At 37.3% G+C, this 27,535-nt stretch overlaps 2 protein-coding genes across 3 annotated transcripts in view; one reads left to right on the top strand and one right to left on the bottom strand.

Annotated features, from left to right (window-relative positions):
• DSC1 (desmocollin 1) overlaps positions 1 to 27,535 on the top strand; it is a 349,862-nt gene that overhangs the window by 11,095 nt on the left and 311,232 nt on the right. The window lies entirely within an intron of this gene.
• The window catches only part of DSG3 (desmoglein 3), a 33,024-nt gene that overhangs the window by 2,313 nt on the left and 3,176 nt on the right, over positions 1 to 27,535 (bottom strand). Inside the window, exons 2-15 of the mRNA XM_043558529.1 lie at positions 19,656 to 19,691; positions 19,005 to 19,133; positions 17,988 to 18,143; positions 17,383 to 17,527; positions 16,559 to 16,725; positions 15,548 to 15,676; positions 15,059 to 15,244; positions 11,726 to 11,997; positions 10,973 to 11,112; positions 9,092 to 9,316; positions 7,233 to 7,490; positions 3,009 to 3,148; positions 2,423 to 2,486; positions 803 to 1,050 (exon numbers count right to left, since the gene is read on the bottom strand). Of these exons, the coding sequence (XP_043414464.1) occupies positions 803 to 1,050; positions 2,423 to 2,486; positions 3,009 to 3,148; positions 7,233 to 7,490; positions 9,092 to 9,316; positions 10,973 to 11,112; positions 11,726 to 11,997; positions 15,059 to 15,244; positions 15,548 to 15,676; positions 16,559 to 16,725; positions 17,383 to 17,527; positions 17,988 to 18,143; positions 19,005 to 19,133; positions 19,656 to 19,691 (2,295 nt within the window). The remainder of the gene's footprint in view (positions 1 to 802; positions 1,051 to 2,422; positions 2,487 to 3,008; positions 3,149 to 7,232; positions 7,491 to 9,091; positions 9,317 to 10,972; positions 11,113 to 11,725; positions 11,998 to 15,058; positions 15,245 to 15,547; positions 15,677 to 16,558; positions 16,726 to 17,382; positions 17,528 to 17,987; positions 18,144 to 19,004; positions 19,134 to 19,655; positions 19,692 to 27,535) is intronic.

Here is a 27,535-nt window from a genome sequence, read left to right as displayed (position 1 = left end):
TGTTAATGCTAGACTCCCCAAACCTTGTGGGAGCCTGACCCCTAACTACGGCTCACACCACACCTCAGAAAATCCCAAGAGTCCTCATCCCAAACAAGCTCTCCCTGCCAGTCACTGTGTCAGGATCTGCCTTCTCAGCAACAGGCCACATCCCAGGACTTACCAGCTCTGATACTGAAGCTGTGTGTGAAATCTGTTCTAATGATGAACAATCAAGAGGCAAGACCTTCCTCTTAAAGTCTTCTCTGTTCCTGAACCCTTGTTCCTTTCAGTTCTATGCTTCCTCACCCTTCATCCGATCTTCGATCATATTCTTTTTTCCCACTTTTATTTTTGGGTCATTTATTCAATGGTTCTTCAACTTTTGGGGGCAAAGACTCCTTTGAAAATGTGAAAAATACTACAACCCTGTCTCAGAAAACTATGCATGTGTGTTCTGGCATACTTTATGGTATAGGAAGCACAAAGTAAGCTGCTTTGTATTCCTAAAGAAGTTGCTGCTGATCCTGACATGCAAAAGATTTTGCTTTCCATTGTTATTCCAGCTGGGGGGATGAAGTTCCACTTGTTATTTGATCTCCCTTTGTGTCTAAATACCATTTTTCCTTTTGACTAGTAGCCCCATTGTGGCAGCCACCTTACATCATCTGTATTATTTTGGCAAAGAACCCTATTTTTTCTTACATTTTAACAAGCTCTAAATAAAATAACAACACAAACGAATTGCAAAACTGAAGTATAGTCAAGTGAAAAGACATCTAATGTAAAGATAACAAAGCCACAGAGTTTTCGATCCAATTACCTGAGAAAAATAGGAGTCCAGGAAATTCATGCTCACTGCTCCTTCCCCATAGTCCTTATTGGTTCCTCCAGTGGAATGCCTTGTTCTCATCGTTCCAGACTGTCCTGCAGAACCAATGCCAAGTCCGGTGCCTGTGCCGAATCCTGCAGCGGCCCCAGATCCTGTAGCTGCTCCAAGCTTGGTGGTCAGTTCCATTCCCGAAGCTCCTTCTACCACTGTCCCTCCAGCATATGTATTCATACAAACTTCTAAAAACGGGAGAGAATTCTGTAGCATCTTATGCTGTAATTTTTTGAATTGTTTTTTGATATCCCTGAACAGATGCCAAGTAAAGCAAATAAGTGTATAAGTGGGAGAAATTACAATTAAATGACTAGAGGTGGTAAGAACATCCTACAGTCTGATATGTGAGAGTAACAGAGGAGATGAGGCTGTAACAGAAGACCTTAGCAGATGAAATAGCTCTGCAAGCATACTAATTGAAAAATATACACAGGAAATAGGTTTTCAGTGACAAGAGCCAGAAATAATAAAGTAAAAACAGAATATTCAGCACAGAGCCATGGAAAGCTTCTAAGGCAATGCTTATTTGTTTTCAGGAAAAAAAGAAATTGAAATTAAGCTGTCATATTGCTGTAGTATGGAAACTAAAGAGGGACCATGCATAATATAATCAAGCAAATTAGCAGGCACTAATTTAGTGTCTTGGAGCCTAAAGAAAATTTAACGAGTTATGACTATTCTATTACCTTTACATTACACTTTCATGGAAAATTATATTTTTCTAGAGAATTCTGAATATAGTTTTTGCTATGTAAATAAAATGGGAGAAGCAGGTGAGGATCTGGGGTAGCTGATAAAGGCAGACATTTTGGGTGATCTCATGCAGACTTTGCAGGCTAGATATTTAAAAACAATCTGTTGCTATGTGTGGAATTAAGAAAAAATTTTAATATTAGGCATTAGTTCTTGTTCCTCCAGTGTATGCCTTAGTTGTGGCATTGAGATAATATGAATAAAATGGTCATTTGGTAAGCCAAAGAAATAAATAATTTCACCTATGTCACAACATAAACGATCTTGTCCCATTATGCTTGAATATGAAACTGTTACTTGAACTCAAATCGAGGTATTGTTAGTTCTGGGGAAGGAAGAAGGGCAACAATATAGAAGATGTGCACATGTGAGGTTTAACTGCAAATATTATCCAATGTTAAGAATAGTCAGAGTTGAGTGGTAGGTACACAGTATTTGCTATATTTTCCTTTACATTTTCTACATGTGAACTCTTTCCTAATTGAAAAAAATAGTAATTGAGAGCTATACTTCAGTTTATCAAAGTTTGGAAAATATATAACAAATCTTCAGATATTAAAAATGGCGGCATCACTGGACAATGAACTTCAACGAACTTACTGAAACCTGAGCTAGGTCATGGAATTGACTGATATACTAATAGTAAATCTTTTCATTGAAACCCATTGTTCACTGGTAACATCTCCCCAGCATGTGTACATATGTGCAAATTATTAAGAAAATGATTTAGAGCACTTATTATTTTTCAGTATTTCTTATTTAATCCAATATTGCCTTAAAAATATCCATTTGTTGTTCACTTACCAGAATTTTCCATGAAATCGGCTCCATTGGCAGTTATAGGCGGCACACGAATATTTGTGATTTCCTGCAAACCAAAATAAATATATTTAAATGTCCCCAAAATAAATATATTTAAAAATGAACCAAATTTCATGGCAATATGGGTGAAATGGGCTGTTTGCAAAAGATGACTTTACAAGAAGCCCAAATTATTGCAGGACTAACCATTTTTATGATGTAACATCTGAAGAGCTATGATCCTAAAATGTTCCATTTATTTCAGCATTGACTCACAGAGGTCTTTAAAGATCGAGGAGTGTCTTATTTTTATACCCTGCTACTGTTTTTCCTATCTGAATATAAATCTGAGTTTGCTCTATGTGATTGAAATAAATGTTTTAATATTTTTTTAATGTTTATTTATTTATTTTGAGAGAGAGAGAGAAAGAGTGCATTTGTGAGCAGGGGAGGGGCAGAGAGAGAGGCGAGGGAAAATTCCAAGCAGGGCTCAATCCCAGGAGATCAAGACCTGAGCCAAAATCAATAGTCGGACCAACCGACTGAGCCAAACAGGTGCCCTGAAATGTTTTAGAAACTGGGTCCTCACCTTGTCTTCAGGTTGAGCTCCTTCGATTCCCCACTGATGAATTGTTCCTTCCGAACCATCAGGAACTGGGATAAATCCTCCTGCCACTCCCCCCATAGAACCCATCCCGCAGTCACAGATCAGCAGCAGAAGAGGGACCACTGGTTATAAAGGAAAACAAAATATTGCAACATTTGAGTCATTTGGAAACAATTTGACGTGACAGTTGTCTGAAAAGTTACAAAGAAAATACAATATTTTCAGTACTCATGGAACATCTAATAGAAAGAAAAATTAGTTTCTACAAAATAAAGTGTAAGCATCCTAAAATTTCATATAATTATGAAACCGAAGGAGATAGATCATTTTTGTGATATGTGTATTTTCTTAAAACAGGGACTGTTTGATGAATGGTAAAAGTGGTTGTTCAATTCCTCAATCCTTTTCTGTAGTAGATATATATTTTTATTGCATTTATTTGTATATGCTGAGCTATGTATATTACGTCAGGTGAATACACACCTGATTGGTCAGGATTTTGGGCAGGTGGGCGGGGTAACGTTCCTGTAATCAGGACTCTACAGATCTCCTAGTAAACAGCAATTAACCGGCAAACTCCCTCCACAAGTAGAATGATGAGCTAATACCAATGCATTCTTAATTGTGATTTAAGAATCTCTAGCTTGGAGGGGGCTTCCAGTCAGGGTAATTTTCATTCTTTCTGTGCATATCTGTCACATCTCAGCAATAAAGATTAACATCATTCTCATGCTAATGGACCAAGAGAAAAATGTACTCTTTCTTGAAAAGAAGCCCTGGAAAGCTAGGTAGTCAGTGACCCCACCCTCACGTCTGGCCTGTCAAGGCTTCTTGAATCCTCACGTTTGAATTTTGTCCATTTAGAGGTGGTTTAGTGAGGGGTTTAAGAGCACAGCCTCTGGAGTCAGACTTGCAGGGTTTGTATTTTGGCTCCAACCCTCACCAGCTAGATACGTCATATCATCTTTTCTCATTTCTATGGATTCATCCAGAGAATGGGAGAATGCATTTGATCTATATCATAGCTTATCGTGAAGATCAAATAAGTTAGTAGTATAAGAAAGGGTAGTGAGTGCTATGAGGATTTGCTGGTATTGTTTGGATGGGTTACGTCAGTTATGCAAATTAGGTCAGTCCTGTATATTAGCTCTATACAAAATGAAAAAAGGCCAAGTATATAAATAAAATAGGTTGGGCATAATTGATGTATTTTCTTAAAGTCTAATATAATGTTCATGTAAATGATACTACTACAGGCTTTTTTAAATTGCCATTCTCAATTTCATGACTTTGTTAGTGTGCGGGATTGAGTCCTATGAGTTGACAAATTAGTTTTTTGGTGATGAAGGTACATCTGTACGTTGAGCATTTTTAGGTGGGCATGAATAATCTTTTAGTGATCTTGCTTGTCACTGTATCTGCAACATATATCTGATTTTTATATATGTATCCAGAAAAAATTTTCCAAAGTGTTGAGTGCATTTCTACGGTCTGAAAAATGTGTGTTCTGTCCTGCGCAAAAATCAAAACATGGCGTTTTTTCAAATGGTAGCAACACAGGAAGCAAATGTGATCGTGAGAATATAACACAGTGTGTCTTCTCTGATTGCCATCTGGAGCTGCAATCCCAAATGTACAATGGCCTGCCTCTATGATTTATCCACACCCTTAAAGTCAGCATTTCAAAATTAAGCTCATCAGTGCCACCCTATGTATCTGTGCCTCATCTAATATTTCCAGTTTCATTGAGTGATTTTTTTTTAAATTTTTTTTCAACGTTTATTTATTTTTGGGACAGAGAGAGACAGAGCATGAACGGGGGAGGGGCAGAGAGAGAGGGAGACACAGAATCGGAAACAGGCTCCAGGCTCTGAGCCATCAGCCCAGAGCCCGACGCGGGGCTCGAACTCCCGGACCACGAGATCGTGACCTGGCTGAAGTCGGACGCTTAACCGACTGCGCCACCCAGGCGCCCCTCATTGAGTGATTTAAGTGACAACTGAATTCAGTGGTTCAGCTGGGTTTCTTATCCATTCTTCATATTCATCAGTCTCCAAATCTTCTCCACGTAATGGAGGTTACGTGTACATCTCCATTACACGTATAACAAATATAATTGTTATATTGTAAATATAACAATGCCTCACACATTTACCCTTTCTTTTCCAGTCTCATATCACAGCTCTGAATCTGGCTTCGATCATCTCCTTGCAAGTATTACAATAACCTCCTAACTGTAATTTCATTTCTAATTTAGCGCACACACCACTGCCCGTGTTATCTTTCCAAAACACAAATATGAACATGCTAGGTTTTTATTCAGACACGTTCAGCAGCTCTTTTTTCTCATAACTTAAGGAACAAACACCGTAACAGGTGTATGTAAGCCCTTTCAAGTTGGTGCCAGTGCATTCTCCAGGTTCAGCTCCTTTACTGTCCACAGTTTCCCCATTTGTTAGCCTCCCAACATGTGAGTCCTAAAACAGGAGAAGCATTTTCTGGCTTTTGCCCAGTGCTGTTGCCCTTTGGAAACACTTTCCCCTCTTTTTGTACTTACACCTGACTCATTTTTCGAGCCACAAATTGATGATTCTCCTATTCTGTGAAGCCCCAGTAATAGCCCTTGGCAGTAAATTCTTCGATAGCTGTTAATCATGGTATAGTTTCTTCCATAGACTGAGACACACACACATCTGTGAACTACGTGAAAACCAGAATCAGGTTCCCTTTTTCAGCTGGATGCTTGTCAAGACTCACATAGATGCACTTGGAAAATTTGGTTTTGAAATCGAGTAATATGATATTGAAAAACTGAAAGGTACCGCAATTTCAGCTGTTAAATGACATGGTGCGTGATAACTGCAAAATAGGAAACACTTGTGAGGAAGGAGGAAGGAGAATATACCACGTGTGTTGGACGACTCTGGAGGTCACATCACAGTTGTAAATATAACAACTTACTATTTTTTTTAATAAGAAGAGATATGAACAAATACAGCAAACATTAATATCTGTTAAGTCTGCATGATGGCTATGTGCGTGACTGTCATGTAATTTTCTGTACTTCTTTGTGGTTTGAAAGTATTTCACAGATTTTTAAAAAGTTTAAGCGAAGAGGTTGGAGTGGACTTGATTATATGCACAGTCATTTTATTCTAAAAGCCTATGGTTCTGTAATAAATTTGGGAAGAGATTGTGAATTTTTCAAAGGTTTTTCTTATATAAGAGTTTGCCATGAAGTTCTTTTGCATAGAGACCTATTACATTCAAAATATTATTTGGTTCAAAAGATTTTGATTTACATGCAGCTTTTTAGAAACCTGTCCATTAAATAAAATAAATTTTGCTTTTATTGAAAAACAAAACGTGTAGTTTCCCCACATGTGTTCAGTAAACTTAATCTTATTAAGTAAAAGCCGTTAAGAGGGTGTGTATATGGGTGGTAAGCTATTTTCAGGAAGTGCTGGATTAAGCAATAAATTTTCAGGGCCCCTGATGTATTAATGTTCATTATAGAGCTCAAACCTCTATATTCTCTATGGTTTTCCTTAGATTTATTTGGCCAGGGTTCTCCTTCTATTTTATTTTATTTATTTTAATTTTTTTTCAACGTTTTTATTTATTTTTGGGACAGAGAGAGACAGAGCATGAACAGGGGAGGGGCAGAGAGAGAGGGAGACACAGAATCGGAAACAGGCTCCAGGCTCTGAGCCATCAGCCCAGAGCCTGACGCGGGGCTCGAACTTACGGACCGCGAGATCGTGACCTGGCTGAAGTCGGATGCTTAACCGACTGTGCCACCCAGGCGCCCCTCTCCTTCTATTTTAAAATCTCATGAGATTTTAATATGGAGAAGACATTTTAGAAAGTAGTGCATTGTGGATAAAGGCGTTATTTTGATTATGAACATTACTGGCAGTGTGTAGAAAGTTCATGCTTTAATTTTTTCTTGTTGATTCTCTTGCAGTGTTTTCTAAATGTCTAACATGTATGACATGCTTTGTTGTATTATGAATATAGATTGTTGGCAAATGACATGCTAACTTTAAATATCTCAGATTCTTCCTGAAAATGCCACTTTCACCTATCTTTGCCTAGAACGCAGTTAAGGAATGGCTCTACGTCGCAAAGGTGGCATCCTGTGCAGCATGCCTCCGCAGAGACTGATTCCGCATCCGAAACGGAATTTAACTTTGGTATACTCACATAGCAACAGCAGAAGACCAAGGAAGATCAGGCCGATGGCTGCAGGTCCCAGCCTCCATGATGAGCCTCCACCTATGCGTTCAGGGTCTTCGTGCCCGTTAGAATTTCCACAGGTGTCCCTGTTGTCACACTGACAGACTTGTAGAGTCAGGCTCTCTGGTGTCTCACACTGTCTGTCCTGACTGTCGGTAACTGTGAGCGAGATGGTGTACGTTCCAGGAGACACCTGCTGCTGGGCATTAAGGAGGGCGGAAGTAGCTGCAGACAAACATCATACAAATCAACAGCAGGACAAGGTGTCTTTTGCCCTTCAAACTGCCTGTTTTTGCTAACAGAACCAGGGGTGCCTTAAACATCATGGTCACAAATAGTGAGGCTGACAGTAAGGTGAGATTTGAGCAGTTATTAGTGAGAAGGGGTTCAGTTGGGTAAAACAGGCTGCACTTCCTCCTTGTCCTTCTTTCTGCCTCTGTTATTGTCACTCATGAAGACCCAGTCCTACCCTGATATTTCCCTTGAAAGATGATGGGAGGCAGGTATCGTGTTGACACGAAGCCCCCCCTCCTGTGACGTAACCACTCTCCTGTATGTCTGCACCAACTCCCTGGACTCTGGTTGTGGCCCTCGGAACGTATGCCTTCCCCATGAGTTCGTGTTTTTATGCCTGACTTATCAAGACTGAGTTTCTGCTTTGGCTTCCACTATGCCAGCTGTTCCTGATAGTTTGCATCCCCTGTGCCCAAATGCTGGTTGTTGTATGGGATTCTCTGAAGTGACGGCCTGTTGCCTGTCTGTCTCGTGAATATTGATCACCCTCCATTCTCCATTGCTGTGTTGTCCCTTTCTAAGTGGGCTCCAGCAGCAGCTCTTGCAAGCTGCAGAGTTGTGTCAACTGGATCACTCTCGATCCTACCCTGCCCTTTGGTACTGTGCCCAAGCCACCCAGTCCACACCGTTGCCTTGTGCAGCCTCACCCAAGCAGGTGTGCTTAGTGCTGGCTCTCCTCTGTCTCTGATGTCTTGTGTGCGGCCTTTTTATTGGCCACGTGCCATGTGCCAGTAAACCCGTTTGGACCCAAATGCTACACGCGTAATTTGGAGCTTGAGACTTCTACCAAGATCAGTAAGGCCCTCGGAAAGAAGGACGTGGAGAACAAGATCCCAATTGCTGATACTTATGGCTAGGGCGCGATAGAGCATATTCATGGAAGGGGGCAAGACTGGTTCAGAAAAGAGCTGGGGAAACATGAGAAGATACTTATTAAGTCCAATGGCTATTTCTACGAGACTGCTAGAAAATATAGGTAATGTAAGTTTAGCATGATAAAAGTTAGGAGAAATGGAAGGATGGATTAACTCTTTCTCACTGGCTAATGGGCTAATGGGAATTTCAGTCCCTCATGCTCTCAAAATTCCTGACCAGTGACAGACTGAGTAGCACCGCCAATGAGCCTTCAACAGGCAACTCGTCTAGTGCTTCATGTCTGTTCACGATCTGCCCTGTTAGGAAAAGTTTATATATTTAGAAATTTAAACAGCTCTGCAATAAAATAGATGCCCGACTCTCTTCTTTTTATGGTGTGCTGTGGAGGTAGAAATAAAACATTAAAAGCATGAAAATGTAAAACAGACTGCACCCGAAAAACAGAAAATGATAAATGGCGCTAACATTGTATCGTATCATTCCTTTTCTCTTCTGAAGAGAGAAGAAATTCATGAGACTAGGACCACATCTTCATTGCAAATAATTTTTTCAATTATTCTTGGAAAAGACTTGCTCCCAAATGAGCTCTTTTATCCATCTGGAAATAGAAAGCAGCAGCAACTTTCATTTATGGAAGCAAGTTTCCTATTACTCACCATTGAGTGTTGTGATACTCCATACAACTGGCAATTTTAGACGCTGCTCCTCCAGGGAAAATGTGTAGGGGCCAGTATATTTATTGTCTAGTGCTCTAGCTGAGACAACCACAGAAGGCCGTGAACTACAAATTGTTGTCTTTTCAAGGACGATTGTTGGACAGTTTTCATTAAAACTGGGTACTTCAACATATACGGTGCCTGTAGAAGTTTTACCTGTGTTTTCTGTAAGAATAACATTTTAGAGTTAAAGAAATATACAGAATAAGATGTACCCAAGAAAATATTTTACTTTTTTTTAATGTTTATTTGTTTTTGAAGAGAGAGAGAGAGAGACAGATAGAGTGCAAGTGGGGAACGGCAGAGAGAGAGAGGGCGGAGACACAGAATCTGAAAGCAGGGTTCAGGCTCTGAGCCATCAGCACAGAACCTGATGCGGGACTTAAACTCATGAACAGTGAGATCATGACCTGAGCCAAAGTCGGATGCTTAACCGGGTGACCCAGGAGCCCCGAGAAAACCTTTCAAATGTCTCTTGCATGCAGCCACCTTAGTATGTCTTCTCATGAGAAATTATGTTTGTTATTCTTTTTTTTTAATTTTTTTTCAACGTTTATTTATTTTTGGGACAGAGAGAGACAGAGCATGAACAGGGGAGGGGCAGAGAGAGAGGGAGACACAGAATCGGAAACAGGCTCCAGGCTCCGAGCCATCAGCCCAGAGCCTGACGCGGGGCTCGAACTCATGGACCGCGAGATCGTGACCTGGCTGAAGTCAGACGCCTAACCGACTGCGCCACCCAGGCGCCCCTGTTATTCTTACAAGTAAAAAGATGTCATTTAATTTCCATATCTTGTAAAAAGCAAATTTAAATTTGTCAACTTAGCTGGTGACTGTAATTGGTAGCATTGGCTATTAAGTTAACATGCTTGAAACCAAGACCTCTGAGGCGATGCATTCACTGATTACCAATAGAATCAACATAAAAACAATAGTTTTCTTCAATTTCTCCATGCCAGTGCATGGACCTGGCACTAGGTGAAAGATTTTTGCTTCTAAACCTTGAGCCAAAGTATTTGAAATAAACAATGATTTATTTTTATCATCCAAGATATAGAAGTTAATTGAAGAAAAAACTTTCAATGTTGACAATCTCAAATTTCCCAGTGGTGGGATTATGTGAATAATTTCTGTTGTTTCCTGTGTAGCTTTTTGCTGTTTTTCCAGGTGATATGATTTTTGGTGTTTATTCTTGTTTTATTTTCCTGTGTTTGCTTATTGCCTGGGCATCAATTTCTTTATACTTGATGGAACACAAACACTCAATGAATACTATTTTTAAGACATCCCAGAAGATTTTATTGTTCAGTGATATAGTCACATGAGGTCTCTGTCAGTAGCTTCCTTTATAAGTAACTCAAAAAGTCATCTCACATTCAAGCTGAACTTTCCTGACAGGCATTATGTATCAGTCTTTATCCATCCTCTAAAAACCAGAAATTCCTGGAGGCCTAAAGATTCTGCCTCAACACAGCGAACCAGAGGGACTGAACACAGAATTCACTGGTACTACAAACTCCATTGAGAAAGTGGAATGCTCAGTTTTTTGGATTCAACTGCCTCAGATTTGAGACCCAAGGCCCCGAAGATAATTAACTGTATTTAGTGGTGAGCTAATATGTTAAGTAATCATAATCATCTATTCATAAAGAAATGCCAATTGGAGTAACATTTCTCTAAAAGTGATTGAAATATATATTTTTTAATTTTTATTTTTTAAGTAATCTCGACACCCAACGTGGGGTTCGAACTCACAATCCCAAGATCAAGAATCACATGCTCTATGGAGCCAGATGCCCCATTTTGAAATATTATTCTTACCATCTATGGCCAGAACCTCAGCTGTGATTGTCTTGTTAACTATGAAAGTAGAATCCCGATCGATGTTTTTGACAAATTTGATTTGAGCAGTTTTTGGATCAATGAATAGCAAACCACCATCATTACGTCCCATGATGTACCTGTTTTATGATAGAAAGGATAATAGTTTTCTTTCAAGTATGGAATGTTTACCTATTTAATGAAAATGACTCATTTTATATTTAATATATTTATATTTAATTTAAGACATTGAAAGATACTTTTAGAAATGGCAGCAGAAAATCAGCATATTAGCATGGACAAGCACTATTTCATAATCCTTAAGTATTAGCCTGGTTTTTCAGTTTTCTACACTGTGCAATAAAATAATTGTGTCCTTGCTCTTACACTAACTAGTCTGCATGGTGTTCTTATATTGGGTCATGTATGTTTTGTAGGTGCTGTGTACCAAGGTCTTCTGGTGAACTTCTACTCTTTTTAAAGACTCAACTGAAAGTTTCTGTGAAATTTTTTCCCGATTTCTCTTGACAGGCTAAGACATTCTCTTAGTTTACACTTTAACTTACGCTCATGTTATCTTTACTCATAGCATAGTATGTTCCGTGATTTGGCTACATGTCTCTTCTTGAGTTGTCGAGTTGTTTGAGTTGGCACTTTGTATCTCTGTATTCTTGGCATATAATGTTGGGATGTTATTTTGTAGTAGCTTGTAAATTAAAACGACATCAAGGAATAATGTAAAAACAATCTTACTTGACGTATGAGGCAGCTTTTCTGGTGTCTTCATCCATGGCTTGATATGTTCCCAGGACATAATTGACCAATTTTTTAGTACTTATGCCTTTCTGCACAGTAAATGTCTTGGAAGCGGGGTGGAACATAATTCCTTCTTTCACATTCACCACTTTAATCATGACTGGGGTTGACTGGACTCGATACTGAGAGATTACTGATTGGTGAAATTCAGCTTTGTTTTTGACAGCAATACCAAGTTGCACATTTTGTAGTTGCTCATAATCTAGAGGCTGGAGTAAAAAATAGAAGGGAAGATGTATCACAGAAATACAATCTAGTGAAACCAGAAGAGGAAAAGAGAACTTTATGTTACATGCTATGAGTGGCTGTTTTTATTTCTCCATAGCAAGACAATTTCAGAAATGATTGTAATGTTGAGATAGAGAAATCATTAAAATTTTTAACTTATAAGACTTCAGCTTCTGAACTGATACTTACAAAACAGGGTACCTCTTTGTAGACTACTAAAACATCAATATAGCTCCTTTAGGCTCTGTGGTGCGCTGGAAAGAATCCCAAATTTGCTATAGTAGCATGGTTTGAACCCTGGTTCTGTGGCCTAATAGCTGTGTGACTCATAGCAGAATATTTAATTTCTCTGATTCTCAAATTGTCACTGCTGAAAAAAAACCCCAAATCTTACCTCATCAGATTGTTGTGAGGACTTCACAAATTTTGTCCCCAAATGCATTCCTAAAAATGGCAGTTATAGCCATTCAGAGAATAGCTACTGGATTCGTGTGCAATAGCGTCTTTCCTGATTTAAAAATTTCTAGGTGGCAAAGGCGGACCATCATAATAAACTTGGTTGGCCAATATGCATCTGAAAAGCAGTGGGTGGGTGGCCCACCAACTCTTTGTAGAACCATTTTCAGATGGTCTTGCATGATAACTATTTGTTTGACCGTCTTATTGATGTGGCCCAAATCAAGGACTGAGGAATCCCAGGAAAGCTTCTTCCATTCACTAATACATTTTTTTGAGTGTGATGAGATAAGGAAATGTTCATTGGGGACACATTTGTATATTACTGAAAACAATTAAGGGCAGAGTTCTGGATTTGAGTTTTAAGTCTGTAATGAGTAGTTTTGTGAGCTCAAGCATTCCCCAAGGGAGTGGAGGAGAATGTATAAACAGGTAATTATAATACAAGGGGAAAATAACAAGAGAAATTATAGAATCTATGCGCAAAAGTGAGTGAATACTTCTACTTGGGACAGTTAGGAATCCTGAGATGTTTCAAGTGAGCTGAGTGCTGAAGGATGAGGAGGATTTTTTCAGGCAGAGGTGAAGCGTTTTCAAATGCCCAGAGTTACAGAAAGTGACAGGGAGCTGGCTGCAGGTGGTGAGAGACCTTATATATAACTCTGAGGAGGCTGAAGGTCATGTTGAAGGCCAGCAGCTGGTCATCAATCCTGGCTGCGATTAGAGTTCTCTGAGGAGTGTTTAAGACCCTCCTTTGCCTGGGCTTCCCTCCAGACTAACGGAACCCATAGTTCCTACATTGCCATGGCTGAAGAAGAGTTGTAGGTGATTCAAGTGAGCAATAAGAGTTGAGGGTTGGGACACCTGGGTGGCTCAGTTGGTTAAGCGACTGACTCTTGATTTCAGTATAGGTCATGATCTCACAGTTGTGGGATTAAGCCCCACATTGGGCTCTGCACTGAATGTGGAGCCTGGTTGGGATTCTCTCTCTCCCTGTCTCTCTCTGCGCCTCTCTCACTCATGCACAGCATGTTCCCTCGCTCTCTCAAAATAAATAAAGAAACTTAAAAAAAAAAAAAAAGAATTGAGGACCACTTTCACAGCCAATGGAGAACAAGGAATGATTTTAAAGAACAGAATGATCCAAATTGGTTTTAAGAAAAGCATGTTAGTAGACCGGTGGCAGGAGGAGGATGAAGGAGGAATAAAGGACATCAATCAAGAAGGATTATAGACATCTAGGGGTAAGGAGGCAAGGCCAGGTAGAGCACAGGCCAGCAGAAGGAAGACCAGGGCCAGACTTTAAGGACAATTTCCAGGGCAGAATTGGAGGACTGGCTGTTTGTTGTGAGGAAAGATATGGCCCAGGTTTCTAGTGTGGAAACTAGACGACACTGATACAGGAGTGAGAATACCTCATTTAAGGGATTGCTGGGGGTTTATAATACACCCTTGCAGGTGAGGATGGCCTCAGCCCTCTCTCTGAAAAGCAGAGTAATAGGAGCTGCTTCCACAGCTTCCAGAAATCAGGCATTCCCGCAATGTTATGCCCTTGTTAAGGGCATATTATGGGTCTGACACTCTACTGGACTCAAGGAAATAAAGAAAGAAGGAATGTCCCAGATAGTCCGGTGTCCTGTGCCAAAGAAGGTCTTCAAATAGTGGTTATTTTTTCTAGTCTGTATAGTGTCCAGGCAGAAATACCCTTACCCTTACGTTATTCCAGATTGGATTCTGTGTGTGGGGCAGGGGGAGTGTCTGTTATAGCTAAGCATGTTAAATGGAAGGTTTACTCAATTATTATTTTTTATCTTGCAGATTTAAGTATACAGCCCCATTTTCCAAAAAGTTGTTATTTTTCCCCTCTTATGACTGTAACTAATCCACTTAACACAAATTGATAAATTCACAAGCCACAATACCATGTATTCTTATCTTTTCCTAACTTTAACTGTAGAGAGTAAATGGATTAAGTCAATAAATGTGTTTTACATTCTGGTGCTTAAAGCAGGCACACCTATGAATATATGTATATTAGTGTGTGCTTACTATAGAAACTATGATAGCTTGGAAAGAAATAAATCAACATGTTTAAAAAAAGCTGTCCTGAGGCACCTGGGTGACTCAGTTGGTTAAGCTTCTGACTCTTGGTTTCGGCTCAGGTCATAATCTCATGGTTTGTGAGTTCAAGCCCCATGTCGGCTCTGCACTGACAGCATGGAGCCTACTTGGGATTCTCTCTCTCCTCCTCCTCCTCCTCCTCCTCCTCCTCCTCCTCCTCCTCCTCCTTCTTCTCTGTCTCTGTCTCTGTCTCTGTCTCTCTCTCTCTCCTCCCTTTTCCATTCTCTCTCTCTCTTTTTCTCTCTCAAAATAAATAAACTTAAAAAATACAGTAAAAAGAAAGCTGTCCTTAGGTATTGGGGCTATGTTTGTGTCTTTAAAAAATTCTATCTACTTTTATGTGTTTTCTTCGTTTTCTGTAAAGAAGAGGTTTATTATTAATAAGTGAATAAAGTTTATTTGTAGAAATGATAGAGTTTGGGCTAATATGGAATAGTTTTACCACTGAAGAGAAATAGAACTTACCTTAACCACCTTCAGGATACCTTCATTGGTTCTGGGATCAGTTTGTATTTCAAACCAATTCCCTTCATTTCCAGAGGTAAAGAAATACACTGCAAGCCAATTATCTGTGAATTCTTCATCCCAATCTGTAACTTGAAATCTAATCAACTCAGAACTTAAAGTATTTTCCTCAATCTGTACTGAATACTAAAAAGGAGAGAAGCAGAATTTTGAGTTATTGTCAGCTTTTATCTAAAGAGAGTATATTTATTCTGAATAGCATATATCATTAATTCTGAAATTATGTATTGCCCCTTGCTTGTTACTAAATTCTTATATTTTACAAAAGCTTCTTTTTTAAGAAAAATGCAGACAACGTAAATAGAAGCCAGCAAGCAGGCAAATATTGAATTAGGATGGCAATATATTGTATAAATACAATGGGATGGTAGTATTGTAGTATAAAATTAAGAAAAAATCATAAATTATTCTTCAAGAGGCAAGGTGTACCTGAGATTCTCTGAACATTGGGAAATTATCATTGACATCTTTTACTTTAATACTACATTCACATTGAGTTGAAAGTCCTTCTCCATCTTTGTCTGCACCACTCACAACAAGATGATAGCTGCTAACTTGCTAAATTTGGAGAAAAATAAAAAAAAAAACATAATTAATCTCCAGCACCAAGAATACAAATAACACCTACCTGCTTCCTATGGGGGTGAAAATATTCAAGTTCATAGTTTATTCTCGAGAAGGATCACATGAGCTGTTCATTGTCCAGCATAGAGGAGGCATGTGGGGCTCTGGATGGTTGGGTAAGTTTTTATGGGGCTAAAACAGGTTTTCATTTTTGTGAGCTTCTTAGGGCAAGAAAGTACACAGTTGGAGCAAGATTGGGTATTGAAGATGGTGGGATGCTTATTTGAGGGAAGTTCGCTTATAGAGCTTTCCTATTGGTCTATTCAGAGAATCATTTGCATAAAAGTAATAGAAAGTCTGACAGGCTATTGTGTGGTGATAAAGATGGTGTGGTGGTGGTGATGGTAGTTATGGTGGTATGACGATGGGGAAGAGAAGAAGGGGATTCCTTAGTGTTCTGGAAGCAGGGGCAAAATTAAAACTATTCAGTAGTAAAAGTGTAACATCAGAGAAAGCTTTATACCAGAAAGAAATTTCTTCCTTCATCTGAGAAATTTCATTTTCCTGCACCATATAAGGAATAAGTCACAGTTCAGTTTTTGTCCCTGGATGCTTTGATGCCTTCTTTTACTCTCCACTTTACCTCTCACTGGAATGCTGATACTTGTTTATTTAGGGTACAATTGATTCTACAGGTCTTAGGAACACATCTCACCCCGCTAGAATCACACTGGAATGCAAACAGTTTCCCTAGATTGCCTAGTTGAGTATGGAGAACTTCTTTTTCTTTCTCCTTAGGTAAAATGGGGTCACCTCTCTTGGCTTTCTTACAATCAAATCCTTTATTCTTGAATAATCGCAAGTGCCTTGCTTTACCTCTCGATCAAGAGAATTGGTTAAAGTACGGACTTCGCCAGTGTGTCTGCTTAGGAGGAACATGGGTGTGCCTGCAGGTTCCTGAGAGACAATTTTGAAGGCAATTTTAGAGTTCAGGTGGTTTGGCTCATCTGCGTCTGTGGCATTTAGTACCATCACCAGCGAGTCTAGGAATACAGAAGTAGTTCACTAAAGAATATTTAAAGACTGACATTCTGTTCACATTAAATATTCAACACCATTTCAAATTGACCTTTGCTTTTAAAAATCTTGTCTATCGATATACTCAAAAACGAATTACATGTCTTTTTCAAGATCTCTTACTGTCTCAATCAGGTAGAACTGTGCTGCCTTCTGTAAAAATCTTCTCATTGGCCTTACGCCTTGGCTGTGTTGGAGTTGAGACTATTTTCTGTCTTTATTTCTTCCCTTCATGGATGGCATTATCATTCTTTCCTTTTCTCAAATTATCCAAGTAATTGTGTGTCTCTGTCCTTTATAATCTAAAAAAGTCCAGGTGATGCAGCCAGGCTACCTAAAACCACCCTTTTAGCTTTATGACTACTGCCAAGTACTCATGTGACTTAAATATATAGAATAAGATACTATTGACTTGATAACAGGACTACAACCTAGAAATACAATGGCAGTGGATAAAGTACAAAATATTACAAAGGAAGACCCAGGTTATTTTGATGAATTTTTCTGCACAACTACTGGTGAAACTAAGACAATAAATTAGCTTCTAAAAGTGATATACTATAGTGATCCTTGTTTTTTAAAATAAAAAAGATTAGAAGTGGTATATATTATAAAAGACTTACTTGAAGCACTGTTTTCTTCAATTTCACCCATGAATGTACTTTGTGAAAATACTGGAGGATTGTCATTGACATCTAAAATTTTAACTGTTAATATAAGTGGTTTCTCTACGTCTTGTCCTAGGGCATTCAGAGCGTGACAGGTGATCTAGAAAAAGGAGGGAAAAGTGACTCATTACTCTACAAACTCAGTTTGCGTACTACTAAAACTTGTAGAAATAAGGCCTCTACTGGCATGTACAGACCTTTTGTGCAAAGAAGAAAAATATTTCCCCAACAAGTAGACAAAGTAAGAAAAGGTGGCCACCTTGGGCAGGCCAGTTAGGCAAGCTGCCCCTTCTTCCACTCTGGTCCTGTCCCATGGCAAAGTGAACTACTTTGCAGGATGCATGTTGGATTTCAGTGCCTACTCACGCACCCTCCTGGCATATTCCTTCAGGGGCACAACCATAATTGGAGGCTCTTCATAGAGGGCCTAACATTGTTATTTGTTGGTGAATTGATTCATGTGTTGATCTCTCTTCTAAATTAACCAGTAGAAGAGTATTACATTCTAAAGCCACCAGGCACAAATGTGAGGGTGCCTAATATTGAGGACACAAACTTACCTGGAAGCTTGGAGTTTCCTCGCGATCAACTATGGCCGTTATGTTAATTTCTCCAGTGTTTTTGTCAACAACAAAGATTCCAAAAGGGGGTTGATCAATTCCCATTCCAGAAATTCGGTAGGTTATTTTCTGGGTTGCTTGGAAATCTGAAGTAATCTGTAGCCCAAAATACCCAAAAATGTTAATGTGATCATTCACCAGACCTTTGCCTTCCCCTTTTCTCCACCATCATAGTCTAAAGTCATCTGTTTATTTTATTCACTCTTTCTGACACTGCGATGGTTACTTTTTGCCTTGATAAATACTGGAAATGTGAAATAATTTAAATTGTTGCTTCTGTTGACCAGCACGGACCAATATATGTTAATCATTTTGGCTTTACAATGTTTGTTCAGGCTGTGGCCACCACGGTGATGTTAAAAGGCTGGAAGTCATGGATACTTAATATTGACAAGACTACTTCTGAATGTTCCCTTTCTTAATAGATAATATTAAAACAAAGACATTTATTTTAGTTTAAATAGGAGGAGCTGGATAGAAAAAGAGGAAAGGGATTATACAGTGTTAAAAATAGGTATTAAATTGCTTACTATTATTATTTTATTTTTATTATAATTTTTAATCTTTTTAAAATGGAAAGTTTCAAATATATAATGAACCTGATATTTCTCATCACCCAGTCTTGGTAATTATGAATACATGGACTCCCAACAATTTTTCTCATTGTCTTATCCATATATTCTTTTGCCATTTGCTACAGTCCAGATCTAAATAAGGCTTATTCACTGAAATTGGTCCACATGTTTCTTAGTTATTTTTTATTACCCTAGAAGCCATAGTTCCTTCAACTTTCTCTATATTATTGCTATTGTATTTTTTTGGCTGAAGATATCAGGTTATTTTTTCTGTAGACTCCTCAATCTGCATTTTGATAAATGCAGTTGCCATCTCATTTTAATTTACATCTATTACATGTATTCTAAAAACTCACTTCGTCCCCCTGCTGATATGACTTACTTTGGCAATTGGGTTTCTTTTCGAGTTGTCTTCTCTTTCTCTGCAGGGTTTGGCAAATTTCACCCATTCACGTTTATATCTCCTTTTGCCTTGTAACGCAGTCTCATCTTCTCCATGTTGACCTTTTGTCTTACATGAAAAGGCATCCCATTTTATTATGCACATTGTTGGAAAGTTTTGCTTTGAGTATTAATTATTAACACCTAAGTTGAGGAGTCCCTATGTTTCATGATATTTTGGACTGTCAAATGTCTAATTTGCCTGACCTCACATTTTGTCAAGCAAAGAAGAAACATTTAATAACTAAAACAATTACAGAACCATATGATTTTTAATATTAACATTTAATCATTTTTTATCTTTCCTTTGAATATTCCATAATATCTCACTGCTCTAGGCACCTAGGACTTGTTTAATAAAACTCTGTTGGTTTGTTTAAAATAAGAAAGCATGCATGAGATAAAAGTACAATAATGACATTTATACCTTGTTGGTATTTAAAACTGGGTTAGTTTCAGTTTTATTTTCACAATTAAATTATTTAACAGTTTTAAAAAGTAAATAAATACTTATTTTTCTCAAGTACAATTTTCATTTTTTAAACTAAACTATTATTTTATTTTAACTACAAAAAACTTTTTCATACTTTACCTCTATTCGCAATTCTCCGTGAACCAATAGGAGCACCTGTAGACATTTAAATAAAGTCAAATTAAATGTGAATTCTTCAAATAAGTAATTGCATAAGATAATCTTAGTCATGTTGTGATTTGTTTTTGTTTCAAAAGAAGTAGATTTGGAGAAGCAGTATTCAAAGGGTAAAGTGCTCCCAGGAAAAAGAAAATACTCGAGATAGAAACAAGTTCTTCCAGTTTTTTAATCTGACTACACAATTTTAAGGAAATACATAAGAACCTATGGAACTGTGCAGAACTCTGACAAACAGCCAGTTGTAGCAACCTGACATTGCTTACCTGGCTGTTCTGTACTTTCCAGGAACTGGGGGAGATACTGCTTTGGCAAACAGTGGCAAGCATCATTGTGATAAACTATTAGCTGGCTGCACTTACAGGGTAAGGCATTTTCTCAGTTGTACATGGGTGGAGAGGATGGGCTAGAACTAGTAAGGTTTAGAGAGTGGATGGGGATACAAAAGACGGGGATATACTTTGTAAAAGTTGGGGATACGCTATTCCCATCACAAGGACTCTTTACTGTGGGACACAGATCTGCTTATCTCTGCGCTGTTACTTCAACTTAAATGTTGAACTTAATTTTTGTACTGATATGAAAAAATCAGATGAGGATAGAATGACGTCAGGCAGGCTAGGGTCTTTACATTTTCAAGAACGTATGAAAACATCATTTGTGTTTTGTTCTATCTTATTTTCTACCCAGAATGCATTTTTAAAAAATGTGAGTATAGTTGATGTGCAATGTTATATTAGTTTCAGGTGTGCGGCTTAGCGATTTGGCAAGTTTATACATTATGCTGTGTTTTCCGCAAGTGTAGCTACCATCTGTACTGTTACATTGCTTTTACAACATCACTGACTATTCCTTATGCTGTGCCTTTTATTCCTGTGACTTATTCATCCCATACCTGGAAGCCTGTATCTCCCACTTCCCTTCATTCATTTTGCTCACCCCCCACCATTCTCCTCTCTGGCAATTATCAGTTTGTTCTCTGTATTGACAGCTCCGATTCTGCTTTTTGTTTGTTTATTCTTTTCTCTTTTTGATTCTGCTTATGAGTGGAATCATATGGTATTGGGCTTTCTCAGTCTGACTTGTTTCACTTAGCATAATACTCTCTAGGTCCATCCATGTTGTCTCAGATGACATGATCTCGTGTTTTTATGGCTGCATGGTATTCCACTACATCTTCCTTCTCCATTCATCTATTGATGGACACTTAGGTTGCTTCCATATTACGGCTGTTATAAATGATGCGGAAATAAACATAGGGATGCGTATATCTTTGTGACTTAGTGTTTTTGTTTTCTTTTGGTAAATACCTAATAGTGGAGTTATTGGATCATATGATAATTCTATTTTTAATTTTTTGAGGAACCTCCATACTGTTTTCCATAGAGGCTGTACCAATTTCAATTCCCATCTATAGTGTACAAAGGTCTTGTTCCCCACATCCTTGCCAAAACTTTTTATTTCTTGTCACTTTAATTTTAACTATTCTCACTGGTGTAAAGTGACATCTCCCCTTTACCCACTTTAATATTACTAATCCTTTAAGATCAATTCAAGTTCCAACAATCTCCATGAAACTGTCCTTACTGATGTCTTGTTTCTGAGTTTTTTCAACACATATTTTGTACCATGCAGTTTAATCCATAAGGATTTGCCATGATTTACTATTTCTTATTGTTTTGGGTGCATTATGATGTTAAGCCAAGAGAATTGTAAACTTTCCAATGCTCCTATGTTTATTTTTTTCTCACAATTGTTATAATACCTTTCCCTCAGCAGATATTTAACAAGTATTTGCTGACCCGCTGATTATCTTATGTGAAAAGAATCTGGTAGGGAAAATATTGTGAAAAATAAGTAAGAAGAAAAAGAATTAGAGTAATATTAGTAGTTAAGGTTTATTATGGATTTTGTGTCAGTTGCTATTTATAGATCTTTATCATCTCACTTAATTCTTAGAGTAGCCATCTGATGGAGACACTATTCTTATAGTCTATCTTATGGATGAAGAAATGGAGACAGGAGACAATGAGTACTCACCTCCCCCAACAGCCCTGGCAGAGTCAGGATGTGAGCCTCTGCAGCCTGACTCCGAAGTGTGTAGATCATCACTACACTAGATTTTAACCAAACTTGGCATAAATAGAAAAACTGGTGGTGGAAAGAAAGTTATAGGATAGTCAATTTAGATTTCTTCCTGGTAGAGGCTGAGGTTACTCCTGAAACAATGTAGATTTATTGTATTGTTGATTTTGGAAAGTTATAATAAAGAGGCAGGTTGAACTCTGAACCAAAGAAGTAACCGTATCAGACATAGGATGCCAGGACCCTTCCATTCTAAAAATTTCACTGAAATCCTTATTTGAAAGGGTATGCAAATTGTTGTGAAAAGGGACTATTACATATGGTTATAATAGGCCTCAAAATGATTTTACAGTTTTGCTTCTTTTTCTGAAACACTATCATGAGTTACTTAGGAGAGGGGACCCAATTACTGTCGTAATTGCCCTAATTTCTCAGCTCATTAAGACGACTCAGCCACATGTGAGGGGAGGGTTGGGCTAGGCACACTTCCCTTTACAGGAAAACTGGAAAGAGTCATCCAGAAAATATGAATCATGTTTGCACTAGCCTCATAGAGAATGATTCTTCTAATAGACATTAAGGCATAATTTCTGTTTTCCTGGGAAGCAAAGGAAGTACAAACTAAAAACAATGGAAAATGAACATTGCAGATAGTTGTTTCTTATTTGTTCAATCTTTTCACTGAATCAGAGCCTTTAGAAGTTATTCACTCAAACCTTCACTCTTTCTCATTCTCTTATTGAAAGTCAGGCCACCAAGAATGTTCTCTAATTTTAGGGAATTTTGTGAAATCTGATAGTATTTGTGCTTTTAGGAATATGAGGTAGTTAGTAAAAACCACTTCTGAATATTGTAATGTTTCTTAAATATTTAGAAATATAATCATAGCCTTACATTACTTAGAATAGTGCTTTATTTTAGATAATTAATATGCATATTAGTTACTTAGTTGTTTTAGTTACTTCAATATAACTATTTTGAGTATTTAACAAATATTTCAGTAGTTTTCTGACAATATAAATCAACTAAGTTGTCTTTTCTGGTGGCTTTGATTGGAAAGACAAATGTGGAGAAAGCACTACTTACCTTGAGAATTCCTATACTTTTTTTTTCCTTCCTCTGGTTTCCTGGTTATTTTGATGATTGTATTTTATTTTATTTTATTCTTTTTTATTTTATTATTTTATTTTGAGAGAGAGAAAGACTGTGTACATGATTGTGTGCGAGTGGGGAAGGGGCAGAGCGAGAGGGAGAGAAAGAATCCTAAGCAGGTTCTGGCTCTATCCCACAATGGTGAGATCCTGACCTGGGCAGAAATCAAGAGTCGGACACTTAACTGACTGAGACACCCAGGCACCCTGATAATTTTAGTTATATGATTTTTAAAGCACTAATATGGCCTAAATACTTTGGTATAGATAAAAACTAGAAATGCTTTGCTGAAAGAAAATCAGATTATTAAATTAATAAAATAGCATATGGAATAAAGTAATTTAATATCCATATACCCTATTTGTTAATTAAATGTATATAATTATATCATTAAGGTTACTATTGAATATAATAGGTACACAATAAATATGTTTTGAGAATATGGGTGACTAGTTTTTAAAAAGGCATTTATAATAACAACTGTTATTTACTGAGTGGCCAAGAATTTGTTTAGAGTTACGTCAAACTTTAGTGTGGGGAGGGATAGACTGTTAGACTGCGCATTGGATCCAGGGAGTTAGTGCTAGCTGACCTAGGGTAGCTCTCTTTCACCTCTGGAATGGGATAAGAGTGGATCACATCCACTCCCTTCTGGGAAATTTGTAAAGTGAATTAAGTGATTCAAAGAAATTATTGTAAGTTTTAAACATGGATTTTTAAATTGATTAATTATGTTTGGAAAACAATATATAGGCTGATGATATTATTCTTGTAATTGGTTAGATACAATATACAATGATTATTAATGAGTTTAATCATAGAGGTCATTCAATACATGTTTGATTAATAAATTTCCTATAAATAAAAAATGAGTGATTTGTCCCTTATGATATCTCATAGCATATATATGGGTATGTAGTCTCTCTAGATACATATATATATATATATATATATATATATATGTGTGTGTGTGTGTGTTTGTGTATATATATATACATATATATATATACACAGACACACACTATTTAAAATTAAAATTTAAAACTCCCAAAACATACTAATAAACTTTGTATGTATCAGGACAATTTCTTAATTGAACAAAAATGGTATATATTTAATATTTAGAAATTACTATTTAATTTTGAACAATTCAATTTTCAATAACTGATTAAAAGACTAAACTCAATTAATTTAGAAAGTTAAGCTGTGTATCATGATAGAAATGCTAAGAAAAACATATACTAGATATTCTCAACAAATTGGATATCCTCAAATGCTTAATATAAATACAGTTAAGTGTAGTAATATGAAATTGGACACCAGATCTTGAATCCCTGAATTAAAATCCTAGTCTCACCATTTACCAGTTGTATAACTTGGGAATATTACTCAATCTTTCAATTTCCTCATCTGTAAAACAGGGATAATAATTCTAGTTACCTTATAGGTTTGTTGTGAAGATTAAGTGAACTAATAGGTTGAAAGCACATAGATGAGTGCTAGCCCACAGGAAGTGCTTAAGAAGTGTTAATCACTTCAGTCACCAAACTTCAAAAAAAAAAAGGTGTAAAGGGTCCACTTTAATATGAAGTGACCTTATATTATTATTATTCACATCAGGTCACATAAAAACTTTCTCTTTCTTGAGCATCAGAAAGAGTCAAGAACCAGTTCCACTGTACAGTTGTGTAAATTGCTCCTTGCACAACTTCAGGGGGTACTGTTCACATTGTAGTTTACCTCCTGGAGTTGTGCAGTGTATAGCCTAGCCAACTGTGCAGGGGCCACATAAGAAAAATGTGCATATTAGATGGATTCAATTATTCACAGTATAATTACAGATAGTAACGAATTGCCCATATAATTTTCTTATGATGAACTTCTCAAAACAAGCCCTTACCTTAGGCTATCAGATTGCCTCTTAACTGGAAAGGAAGAGCCAAAGGCTAGCAGATTTATGGGAAACCACATGGGGCATTAAGTGTTCTAGCTCCAAATGAAAACCAGTTTCAGGTATTAAGTAAGTGGGAGTGGTAATTGGTAGATATAATTACATCTTTCCTGACATTTGCCCAAGTCAGGTAAGACTGGCCAGAATTGCTTGGCAAGGTTATTCTGATTTTAGAATCTTAACTTTTGGAGAGGTTCAGGAGGAAATTTATTTTCATATATTTATTAGCACTGGAAACTAGATTGTTTCATCAATCAAGAGAAGGAAAGATACCTCAAAGATTTTCCTCCTGCTAAAAACTTGGGCCATTTACATTTTTCATGGGCTAGAACAAATAATCCTAAAATTTCTGTGGAAACACAAAAGCCCCCAAATAGCCAAAGTGATCTCGAGAAAGAAGAACAAAGCTAGAGGATCACACTCCCTGATTTAAAACTGTACTACAAACCTATAGTAATTAAAACAGTATGGTACTGGCATAAAAACAGACGCACAGATCAATCAAATGGAATAGAGCCCAGAAATAAACCCACACATATATGGTTCATTAATCTGTAATGAAGGAGGCAAAAATATATGATGTGGAAAAAAATAGTCTCTTTTGTAAATGGTGTGGGGAAAACCGGACAGCTACCTGCAAAAGAGAGAAACTGGACCATCAACTTATACCATATGCAAAAATAAATTCAAATGGATTAAAGACTTGAATGTAAGAACTGAAACCACAAAACTCCTGGAAGAAAACATAGGCAGCGGGCTATGATTTGATTTTGGTCTTAGCTATATTGTTTTGGAACAGTCTCCTCAGGCAAGGGCAACAAAAACAAGTGGGACTACATGAAACGAAAAAGCTTTTGTACAGTGAAGGAAACCAATGAAATGAAAAGTCAGCTTACTGAATGGAAAAAGATATTTGCAAATCACGTATATGATAAGTTAATATCCAAAACTCACACACAAAAAACCTCTACAACTCACACAACTTAAGTATTTAAAAAACTCAATTAAGAAACAGGCAGAACATTTGAGTAGATTTTTTTTTCCAGAGAAGACTCTAGAGAGCCAACAGGCATGAAAAGATTCTCAGCCTCACTAGTCATCAGGGAAATGCATGCGATATTATGTCACACCTCACACACATCAGATTGGCTATAATCAAAAAGAAAAAAAATGACAAGTTTGCAAGGATATGGGGAAAAGGAAACCCTCATGTTTGTGGGAATGTAAATTGGTATGGCCACTGTGGAAGACAGTATGGACAGTTCTCACAAAGTTAAAAATAGAACTACTGTATGATCCAGTGATTCCATTTCTGGATATTTATCTAAATAAAATGAAAAAATCGGCTTGAAGAGATATGTGAACCCTTATATCCATCATAGCATTATTTACAGTGGCCAAGATATAGAATCAACCTGAGTGTCCACCAATAGATGAATGGATAAAGAAGATGTGGGATAGATGATAGATAGATAGATAGATAGATAGATATAATGGAATATTACTCAGCCGTAAAAAGGAATGAAATCTTGCTATTTGCAACAACACAGATGGACCTAGAAGGTATTATGCTAAGAGAAATAAGTCAGGCAGACAAATGCTATGCAATTTCACTAGTATGTGGAATCTAAGCAGCAAAACAAATGAACAAACAAAATAAAAAAGAAACAGACTTATAGATACAGAAAACAAACTGCTGGTTACCAGAGGGAGGACGGGTTGGAGAATGAGTGAAATAGGTGAAGGATATTAAGAGGTACAGACTTCCAGTTATAAAATGAGTAAGTCATGGGAATGTAATGTACAACATAAGGAATATAATCAATGATACTGTAACAACTTTGTATGGTACCTAGACTCATCATGGGGATCATTTTGTAATGCACAAAATTACTGAATCATATGGGGTACACCTGAAGCTAATAGGATGTTGTGTGTCAATTAAACTTTAATAAAACATTTGGGCCATTTACTTACAATTCTTTTTCTAAAATTTTCCTTTTTGTTTGTTCTAGAGAAGAAGGTGGTTGAAGATAGTTCTGCTATACTTAGAACACATTTTAATGCAGAACTTGATATTTAAACTACTTTCTTTTTTTTCCAGAGCTAATACTACTAACTTCTTTAAAACTTTGTGCTTTAAAAATCTTTGGATTCCAAACACAGCTATTAATTTTGTAGTGAGTAAATTTTTATGTAATATAGTAGCATGAAATTAAACATCTTATTGTCCAGATGCTAATAGAAGTGTTATATGACAAACTGCGATGCAGATTTTGTGGACAGTGGTCTCCTTTGAAGACAGACATTATTTTTAAAAGGTTAAATCTCTGAAGATAAGTGTTTTTCAATCACAGACTTTCCCCCAAAATGTTTATTTTGTATTGTGTGAAATGGATCCAATATGCACAGGAAACTGATAACTATTACATTTTTCTTTGACTACGGGCAGGTGTTCTCCATGCTTTTGTCTCTCAAGTAATTAATCTAGAAGACTGAACAGTTGAAATTTTGAGTAATGCTCCCAGTTTGAAAATGCTGTTTTCTCCTACCTACTATTATACAAATTTAGGATATAGTTTGATACGATCTTTCACTCAACAAAGGACTGTTTCTTGACTGATTAAAACTGGTG

This window comes from Prionailurus bengalensis, chromosome D3 (assembly GCF_016509475.1).
Source record: "Prionailurus bengalensis isolate Pbe53 chromosome D3, Fcat_Pben_1.1_paternal_pri, whole genome shotgun sequence".
NCBI lineage: Eukaryota > Metazoa > Chordata > Mammalia > Carnivora > Felidae > Prionailurus > Prionailurus bengalensis.
Note: the sequence above shows the minus strand (reverse complement) of the source record. Positions and strands in the feature narration are given on the sequence as shown.